Source organism: Silurus aristotelis, assembly GCF_946808225.1.
Source record: "Silurus aristotelis genome assembly, chromosome: 7".
NCBI lineage: Eukaryota > Metazoa > Chordata > Actinopteri > Siluriformes > Siluridae > Silurus > Silurus aristotelis.
In genome coordinates this window covers 15035873-15046408 of record NC_139580.1, presented here as the reverse complement: position 1 = coordinate 15046408, position 10536 = coordinate 15035873, and the positions used below count along the sequence as shown (strand labels likewise).

At 38.3% G+C, this 10536-nt stretch overlaps 1 protein-coding gene across 2 annotated transcripts in view; it reads right to left on the bottom strand.

Annotated features, from left to right (window-relative positions):
* ces2b (carboxylesterase 2b) overlaps positions 1–9343 on the bottom strand; it is a 15560-nt gene extending 6217 nt beyond the window's left edge. Inside the window, exons 1-14 of one of the 2 annotated variants that reach the window (XM_083547531.1) lie at positions 8874–9343; positions 8305–8494; positions 7936–8074; positions 5942–6075; positions 4979–5132; positions 4763–4867; positions 4152–4253; positions 3933–4073; positions 3618–3695; positions 1075–1222; positions 815–964; positions 639–711; positions 226–386; positions 1–108 (exon numbers count right to left, since the gene is read on the bottom strand). The exon at positions 1–108 is cut by the window's left edge and continues 82 nt beyond it. In XM_083547531.1, the coding sequence (XP_083403657.1) occupies positions 1–108; positions 226–386; positions 639–711; positions 815–964; positions 1075–1222; positions 3618–3695; positions 3933–4073; positions 4152–4253; positions 4763–4867; positions 4979–5132; positions 5942–6075; positions 7936–8074; positions 8305–8494; positions 8874–9009 (1819 nt within the window). In that variant the 5' untranslated portion in view covers positions 9010–9343. Of the gene's footprint in view, positions 109–225; positions 387–638; positions 712–814; positions 965–1074; positions 1223–3617; positions 3696–3932; positions 4074–4151; positions 4254–4762; positions 4868–4978; positions 5133–5941; positions 6076–7935; positions 8075–8304; positions 8498–8873 lie in introns of both variants that reach the window. The other variant, XM_083547530.1, reaches the window with a different exon arrangement.
* Positions 9344–10536: the final 1193 nt, after the last annotated feature.

Here is a 10536-nt window from a genome sequence, read left to right as displayed (position 1 = left end):
GTGGCTTTGCAAATGGTACACCCAGGTAGCTGTATACAACTGTGTTCTTCCCTATAGCTGTCACAAGCTCACCCTTTAGAGCTCCATACTTAGTCTGCACAACTGGGCCTGTTAAAAAATCCAAGGCATCAAGAAGCAGGAATATTATTAACTTGAAAATGGCTTTTTCAGGAAGGCGTCAAAAGGCTTTGTCAGATTGGTTTCAAACCATTAGAGCTACTGTACCATCTTTTTTCTCTTGTCTCAACTGTGACAACGTCTGGGTCATAAATGCATAGTGCTTTTCCTTCAAGTTCTTTCCAGGCTGTTGCTCCAAGTTGATACCCAGGTACTCAGCTTCGGCTCCAAACTCCGGCCATGGGGTCAGGCCTGGTCCATTTGGAGACCTGCCCACAGTCAGATACAGTCAGGACATGCTTCAACTAAATGTTTGACTGTAGAACATAAATGTATATTGCTAAAAACTGATAAATAGCAGCAGTATGTGGAGTTTGGATAGCTACAATTTAGTTTAATTCAATACAAAAAAACAAGACTATTAGACAAGATTACTTCGGTAATTTGCTTTATACATACCCTTCTATCCTACAAATTTAGGATTTATCATTTAAAAATTTTCAGACTACATATTTACCTACCCAGTGCGAGCAAAGTTTCCCCAGTAGGCCATTACAGTTCTACATAGTTTATTCTCTTCCTCTGTGAACTGACCTGACCAAGAGAGAGAGAAAAGAGTGAAATCTGAGATCTTTATTGATCTTGGTAATGGCATTATCAAGTATAGTTTAAAAAACACAAAAAAAAAACACTGTACCTTCTATCTGAATGTGGCCATTTAAAAAACATGCACCAAAAACAAAGAAGACTTCATCTCCATGGTCACTTCCTGCAAAGCTTGGCCTCTTTTTGCAGAGCTCATTAAAAGTGTACTGGAATTCATACATGTAAACTGGTGCTCCAGAATCTAGCAATTACAAGTAGCAATTAAGTTTTAATTAATAGGATTCATTAATCCATACTAATTAAATAGAATTAAAACAAAATGTTTACAAAATTGTTAGTGAATGTCTTCACCTTTGTGGTGTTTTGCCTTAATAAGAGCAGGAATGTTAAACAAAAAGTCTCCATATATCTCTCTTAACCCATCACGGATTTTAATCGGCTCGTTCGTGGTTCCTAGGTACTCATTCATCACGATTTCATGAAGCCATTTATCACTGGGCTGATGGAAATATGTGCATAGAAGAAATAGACATATAAAAAAATGTATTATATGCAGACACGAATATGGAAAGCTGAGTTAAACCATTTGCATCCCCTATAGACTGTGGATTTTACAAAACCCTCCATTTTATTAATATATATTAAAATACCATAAAAAGATAAATATATATTTTATCAGAGTGTTTTGGAAGGTTTATTTGTTATAAAAACAAACATAAGGCCTGCAAGTTATTTTCTGTTGCATTCAGACTGTGGGATTCAAATTGTTGAAGTAACTTCTTTAAATACAAACATCTTAACACTTTCTTACTATTTTAGTTTATTGTAATAAAAAAGCAATATATCTGTAACATAAGACACTAAAATGTAAAGCATGTAAAGCCCACAAATTAATATATTACACATATATACATTTCTGTCTTCTTTATTTTGAATAATGCTAACTTTTGGGTTAGCAAACTTGCACTACACTGTGCTTGTGTATATAACCCCATGTCAAAAAACGTCAGGATACTGTAAAATGTAAATAAAACAGAATGCAATGAATTGCACATCTCAAATGCATATTCAATTCAATTCAAAACAAAAAACAAAATGTTTATACTGAGAATACATGTGATTTTAAGGAAAAATGTAGTTTATTTTGATGGCTGCAACAGGTTTGGAAAAAAAAAAAGTTCATGTTTAAAGAATGGAGATGTTTAGGAGAGATGGCAGGGGATTTTTTAACAAAACAGTTTAACAAGATTTTGGAAGGTGAGAGGATGCCTGAGGAATGGAGAAGGAGTGTGCTGGTACCGATCTTTAAGAATAAGGGAGATGTGCAGACCTGCAGTAACTACAGGGGAATAAAGTTGATCAGTAACACCATGAAGTTATGGAAAAGAGTAGTGGAAGCCAGGCTGAGAGAAGAGGTGACCATCTGTGAGCAACAGTATGGTTTCATGCCGAGAAAGAGCACCACAGATGCCTTATTTGCTTTGAGGACGTTGATGGAGAAGTATAGAGAAGGACAGAAGGAGTTGCATTGTGTGTTTGTGGATTTAGAAAAAGTGTACAACAGGGTGCCGAGAGAGGAGTTGTGGTATGAGGAAGTCAGGTGTGTCAGAAGTATGTGATGGTGGTGCAGGACATGTATGAGGACAGTGTAACAGCAGTGAAGTGTGCAGTAGGAACAACAGACTGGTTCAAGGTGGAAGTTGGACTGGATCAAGGATCGGCTCTGAGCCTTTTCCTGTTTGCAGTGGTGATGGACAGGATGACGGACGAGGTCAGACAGGAGTGGCCATGAACTATGATGTTTGCGGATAATATTGTGTTTTGTGGTGATTTGGGAGCAGGTTGAGAAGAGCCTGGAGAGGTGGAGGTACGTGCTGGAGAGAAGGGGAATACAAGTCAGTAGGAGTAAGACAGAGTACATGTGTGTGAATGAGAGGGAGGGCAGTGGAATGGTTGCGGTTGCAGGGAGAAGAGGTGGAGAAGCTGGTGTAGTTTAGGTATTCAACAGTGCAAAGTAATGGAGAGTGTGTAGATAAGCGAAGAAAAGAGTGCAGGCAGGGTGGAGTGGGTGGAGAAGAGTGATAGCAGGAGTGATTTGTGATAGAAGAGTATCTGCAAGAGTGAAAGGGAAAGTTTATAGGTCTGTGGTGAGACCTGCAATGTTGTATGGTTTAGAGACAGTGGCATTGAGTAAAAGACAGGAGGTGGAGCTGGAGGTAGCAGAGCTGAAGATGTTAAGGTTTTCTTTGGGAGTGATGAGGATGGACAAGATTAGAAATTAGTTTATTAGAGTGACCGTGCATTTAGGACATTTTGAAGACAAAGTGAGAGAGGTGCGATTTGAGATCGTTTGAACATGTGCAGAGGAGGGACATGGGGTATATCGGTAGAAAAATGCTGAGGATGGAGCTACCAGGAAGGAGGAAAAGAGGAAGACCAACGAGGAGGTTTATGGATGTGGTGAGGGAAGACATGCAGGTAGTTGGGTTGAAAGAGGCAGATGTAGAGGACAAGGGGGTATGGAGATAGATGATCCGCTGTGGCGACCCCTAATTGGAGAAGCCGAAAGAAAAAGAACAGAAAAAAAGAAGGAACGGGTCCATGTTTACCACTGTGTATCATTACATCATCTGTCTGTATATACATCTGGGAACTGAGGAGACAGTTGCTAAAGATTTAAGAGAGGAATTTTGTCACATATGTGTGTGTGATACAGGATTCTACCTGCTCAACAGTTTAGCATTTTATTTTTTGAGTAAAATATGGGTTTATGAAATTTGCAAATCATTGCATTGTGTTTTTATTTACATTTTACACTGTGCCCCAATTTTTTGGAATTCTGGTTGTACACAAATGGGATTTTTTCCTAAAATATAATTTAGGTATTCACTTACATCAGGAAAAGAGAAATGCATCAGTTGCAAAACTTGCTCTCTGTCCACACCTTCTGTCCACGTTTCAGGAAGAAAGAACTATGGAATACATTTTTACTGATGTCAATAATTCCATAAAAGAAAATCATATATTTTTATACTGGACCAAAATAAAGTTAATATCTTGGCAATACATTGCTTTGCATTTTTTTTTTAACAACAACAAAAAGAAGCAATATTATTACAATTGTTCAAGAATAACAGGCTGGTAAGCTTTTCTAAGTATTTTGGTAAAGCTTTTGGAGACTTCTGTATACATCGTAATCAATCACTTACATTAATGAGTGCAAAGCCGCCTTCATCATCAGTCACCCCTGTAATAAAAGGAACTTTGCTGAAATCTTTGTCCTGAAGAAGTTCATCCACAGATCTGGGTAAAAATCGTCCATCCTTTGTCACTTTGAACATCAGTGCATCCTAACAAAAAAGGAGGTCATTGTAATTAACTCCACCAAGCTACAGTAGCAGTACATTTTACAGTAATGAAGGTCTTACCTTTGTGGCAATCGTCAAAAGATCCTCTTCTGACAGCTGCTTAATACAATCAACAATCTGCTTTGTGCTGGATGTGTCACAGCCAGACTCATTAGCCACAGACTAAGGAAAAACACAATAATATATTGACATATTTTGTGATCCGAAATACACTATATAGATAAGTTTGTGAACATAAACTCAAATGTGCTTTTTGAACAACCCATTCAACATTTAGTCCCTATTTGCTGTCATAATAACTTCAACTCTTCCAGGAAGATGTTCCACTAGATTTTGCCAGGCGTCCCATTTCATTTGTCCATATAGTATACATATCCCTTAATAGGAAATATCGTGTTAAGCTATGGCGAGTTGTCCTTTTAATTGTGAGGCTTATTATCTTGCATCAGTAAATATGTAACAATGTATCTATTTTTGTTTTTTTCTCTAGAGATTTTGGGGAAAGGATGAAAAAAAGGATGATGGAGTAATTAACATTTCTTGTTCATTCCATTCTGTATTACTGCTGATGACTGTTATGTCACTTTGAATTCTGTATGTTTCCTTAAACATCTACCCCTGATCAGTATTGCAAATAAAATATAGCAAGCAGCCATGTAAGAGCTCTTTACCTGAGCTGATGATAAAGGATCGGTAGTAAAAACAGCCTCCATTGCAGCAGTCCCACTCTCTGCTATGGCGTAGCGGAAGAGACCGGCGGACATTGGTGACAATATCTGTCCAATTAGAGGCAGTGAAATGTTTTTCAATATATTTTCAAATATTTATAAGAATTTATTTTTTAAGCCAGTGGCTTATTGTATTGTGTGATTATTTAGCATCCTTACATGGTAAGACACACTGACTCCTCCAGCAGATTGTCCAAAGATGGTGACTAATCCAGGATCACCTCCAAAGCTGTGGATGTTCTCCTGAACCCACTGAAGAGCTGCCACCTGATCCAGAAGGCCATAGTTACCTGAAGCATGTTCATCCCCTGTGCTATAATGAGGATTCAAACAGAATTTTGTTTGTTCAAGATAAAAAAATTAAGATACAAAAAATCTTTATGTAAGCTTTTCAAAATGTAAATCAAAGTTTTCCTTCACTTGATGTTGCCGTCAAGATGACTATTTAGATGTACTTCGAATAACTGACAAAAATACTTCATATCAGGTTAATATCGTTTCGTGAATTCTCATGAATGTGAAAAAGGTCTCACCTTTGTTTTCTTAACAGTTTTATATATTAAACATTGCAAAATTCAACATATTCCACACTGTTTACTTTTCTTTTTTACCTTTTGGCTTCTTTTTGTTACTGTTGACTATAAATACGCCAATTACTTTTTCACAAATTTGGCTGACTTGCCAACAGCCTTCAACATCCTTTTAAACTCATGCAGTTTACTTTGTGTCGTAATATAATTATCCAACCTCCCTATGAGAACGTTCTTAAATACACTAATTTACTTGATAGAAACCTTACAATTTCCTTAGAATTGATCTTTAGACATTTTTTATGAATCTGCCATTAGGTCTTGAGGCTGAGGGGGACATTAAACTGACTTACTGTTTTTTCTATTACCGAGACTATTTTGTCTTATATTTATTACAATTATTTTGTCATCTCATTGCATGATGCAACCAGCCCTAACTTTTGTATGCAAATGCTAAAATTAAAGTGCATATATATATATATATATATATAAATAAAACACTTGAAAGGGTAAGGATGCACAGACTTTGGCAACTGTGGTGTATGACATTATATCAGGCAGGCATTTAATAGTATAATGAAGGTATATTTACCTGAAAAATCCAAGTAATCCAAGTCTGTACTGGATTAGCACAACAACCACATTCTGATAGGCTGCCAGGGCATGTCCATCATATACGGAAGCAGAACCAATGGTGAAGCCTCCACCATGTATCCAAACCATAACCTGTGGTACACCAGCAATGCAAAGCTTTTTTATATGCAATTTATGCAATCAGTACATAATGATTCAGCATTATTGAAAAAGAAATAAGATTCTTAAAATAGATTCCTAGTCTCGATTGTCATTTTATCAAACTTTTTTTGCATCACAAGAATTGCCTCCTTGAATTCAACTAATTATCTCTAAGTTTAATGGGGTGACATCCACTAGCTGAAAGAAAGAACCATCTTTAAATCCAGTGATGGGCTGTGAATTACACACTTAGGCCTTCAGTGGTGTCCTACCTGATCTATGATTCTATGAGAAAGAAAACACAAAAGTATACTTAATGCTTAATGAACCATGGTAAAAGCTTAACATTTGTTTTGAACTGTTTTGGCTGAACTTTCCTCACAATGTCTAGTTTTTCTTAAAAAGTGTGTCTTTGAAATGTTCTTGCAAGTACAGTGGTACCCCGCTTATCGACCGGCTAGGACATCTACCTTTTCGCTTAGCGAACTGTTTTTCGACCGAAATTTGCGTCCGCTGAACGACCAAATGCCCGCTTATCGACCTTTTTTTTACCCCGACCCACGTGGAGCATTTTTTTTTTGTTACTTTTGTAATGTTTTTAATTTATACTTTTTACTGTATTATTGTCAGAAATCCACCTGCCATGCCCCCTTCGGCGGCTGCTTTCCCTGAAGCCCCCGGCTTCAACAATGCACACCTGGGGCTCATTATTCACTCATCCCCAGCTCCTATATAAACCCCTCATTCATCCACACTCCTTATCGGTTATTGTTGGTATGTGAAGGTGTTTGGTGCATGTTTGTCTGCGGTTTCCTGGTCACACATACTGTATTTCTATACGTTTCTTCCTTTCCGAACTCCACGCGCTCTCCACGGCTGTGCTTTCTTTCCAAAGCGCACCCCGGATTACCTTTTTCCTCCCGTGCGTTCGCCCGTGGACCTCGCCCTACAGGGCGTACCACGGATATCTCTCTCTCGTTTGTCGGAATTCTATGGACTGCCGTGTGTGTGTGTGTGTGTGTGTGTGTGTGTTTTTGTGTTAAACTCTCCGTGTTTTCGTTAAACCAAAGGGAACTGTGCTCCGACTTTGCCCCCGGCAAATTAATAAATGGGTATCGGTGGAGGTCGGGAACGGATTAATTGGTTTTCCATTATTTCTTATGGGATAATTACATTCGCTCTTCGACCTTTTCTCATTTCGACCAGTTTTAAGGAACAGATTAAAGTCGATAAGGGGGGTACCATTGTATATCTGTGACCAAATAAATTTCTTCTTCTGTCAGTCATTGTGACAATAAAAAAAAAACAATTTAATCCACAGAAATATATTTTAGGTTGTGCATTTAGCTACAGATGCGGTTTGCAAGCTCTGACTAGTGCGCTCTCTGAGCATCCATTTAAAGTACGTGAAATGGCAACGTGATCGGGCACCTTTTAGAGGGCCTCAGCAAGCATACAATCTGAATGGTTACAGCAACAGCGTTCAGCAACATGAGGTTTATGCTAAAAGAGCCAGCAGGTGCTGACTTGGAAGGCTTTAAAGCAGATAGATACCGTTGACCCTGGCAATGCATTATGTAAAGACTGAAATCTGACTGAAATCATGCAAGAAGCAGCACACCGAAGAGAAAAAATATAAAACGAAGAGAATAGACAATTGGAATAATTTTATTCCCATCCATGGACAAAAAAAAGGCAGACAGAGTTATACCAGCATGCCCTGACAGCATACCACTATAAAAATCACATTAAATTATCTGTTTGAATGTCCAGAAAATTACATAATAGGAGAATAATAACAGGGCACTGGAGGGTGTCTGCAAAAATGTTGTTAATGCAATACAGACTTACAGGTAGTTTGGCTTCTTCACTTGGTTTAGCAGGCGTGTAAATGTTGAGATAAAGGCAGTCCTCTGACACTTCAGGAACTTCCAAGGTCAAGGAAATATCTTTCAAGAATTTCCTAGTCAGTTCTGGGTTGTGCACACACCTAGATTAAATATCATTAAATAGAGTGACAGCTTAATGAGTCTCATTAGGCATATAAAAGCAGTTTAAATTCTTTGAAAGGACGTCCTTCACACTACCAAATGTAAGAAATATTTACATGAACTGGTAATAGACCAAATGTTATTGGCTGAATTTGCAACATCAATGTACACTTATACAGTAATGGATATTTTTGTGTATGTGATGTGAATATATCAAGCTTGACCTTACATGTATGGCTGCTTTGTGGCCTCTCGAACTCCTTGCCATTTTTCTGCAGGTTGTGGGGCAGAGAGTCTCAAAGGTCCCACAGGTGGCTTGGCAAACGGCACGCCAAGGTAAGTGTGAACGACCGTGTCCTTCCCTTTAGCTCTTAAGTACTCACCTTTAAGAGCTCCATATTTAGTCTGTACAACTGGGCCTGCTGAAAAGAAAATAAACATATTATTCAGTGGTGTTTTTTTTTTTATACAAATCCGGTCAAGCATGCATTACTGTACATGTCAATGCATAGAACCACAGGAAGTGAGAAGCAGCAGATAAGACTAATTGATAGTGTAAATGACATTTATCTGCTTTTAACTTTAGAATATAAAGAATTAGGTGTCCTGCTTTAGTTATACGTGTTAAATTGGTTTACAAATCATACCATATACGAGGTGTATGAAATAATGAAAAGTTCATCTCGAATTGAGATACCAGAAGCATGCTCATGGTATACTGAGCATACCCTTAAACAAGAAACAATATTTAAAAAATAAACGCAATCACATTTGTTTTGGTTACAAACGCGTTCTTACCGTCGTTGGCTATCGCTGAGATGATCAAATGAGCTCCTAATAAACTCCAGAGAAGCACAGACGGCGTCCTCATGGTTGCAGGTTCAGCCACAGTGCACTTCGCACGCGCTTTGTCTAAACCCTCTCTTTTAAACATGAGGGTTATGCAATCCAGCCTCTGAGAGCGGACATTGCCCTTTTACATTTTGCAACGAGTGGCTATACATTTTTACAGTATTATAACAGTAAATCAGGCATCAGGACTGCATCTCCGCTGGCTTCATACATCCCAAAACATTTCTGGGAGGGTTTGAACATGTTCAAACCAAGACAAGTCATTGTTATGAAGTCATATTGTAAAAATCACTGCCCAAGGAAATCAGCCAGGCATTGTGTTTGTTTCTGTACAGTCTGTTTTTCAACGTTTGCGCAAAACTCTCCGCCCTTTGCCAAGTGTGAGAATTCTCCTCGCCTGCAGTGCCACTTCTGGCAGCCAGGTGTCTTCATGCGCCAACTTTTATTAACCTAGACATTTCTAACGGACTACGTTACTGTTTTGCTATTAAAATAACATTGAATTGAAATGTAATATACTAACGTTGTGCTCCTGTGTAGATAGTGTGTAAACGTGACAGTTGAGTAAATCGGGTTTTTCACAGTGTGGTGTGTATTCCACATCAGTTCTCTATATGCATTATTTTGGTTTGTATCTATTGGTTCCAAATTAAAAAAATTCATTGGGCTGTTCATAACAACCCCCAACATCATACAATTTCATAACAACCATAAGTAAGTATAACTTTTACACTGCAGCTTGTCTTTGTACTTCATGTGTCTCTGCCCATATATATCCTCGTTGGGACTGACCTTATTTGATAAGAAAAATTCTTCATTGCCATTTAGATTTTTTTCACATAAACATTTGCGTCACCTGTTTCCCTGTCCACTCCTGTCTCATTTCCTGCCTCTTTCCTCTGGTCATGTGGTCTGCCCCTATCTTCACCTGTCTCTCCGTTCTCCTGTCTTGCAGTCTTCACCTGTTTTCTCCTGTCACCTCCGGTCTCCGTTTGTCCTCTTGGCTACCTCATCCCGGACAAAAACTGTATCGCCTGCCTTTTCCTGTCTCCTTGTCCCCTTTGTTCCCATTGTTTCCTGAAAAAAATGGTCACCTGTCTACCTTTTCTCCCCAGTAAAATTTCAGTCATCTGTCTCTACTTGTTCCAGAAGAAAAGTACAGATAAGCCACAGGTTTGGGTCATTTTGCTTCCAGTTGTTGGCTGCATCCTAATCCACAGACCAGTGGACTAAATATTAAGTCAGATTTGTTTGAAGTTATTGTCATACAATCAGGGGCATAATAGTTAATCATTTAGGCTTGCTGGAGTGGTATGCACAAGAGTATAGCTTTCCCCTTAATATATCCATTACATATTGAAGACCTGTGCATGCAGTGTGCCTTTTAAGGTTTAACTTTGGCAGCTATTTGTAGACCAGTTATGTACATTACAGTATAATCCACATTTCCAGTTAAAAGGTACAAAAAACATGGTACAATGGCATGGACAAAGAAAGGCACAGATTAGAAACCTTTTTTTCTAAACATACAATAAAGCCTGGAGGTGTTCATAAACAGACACTACAAACAATAACAGTACTGGAAAGTGTCACCCATAATGTTTTGGTT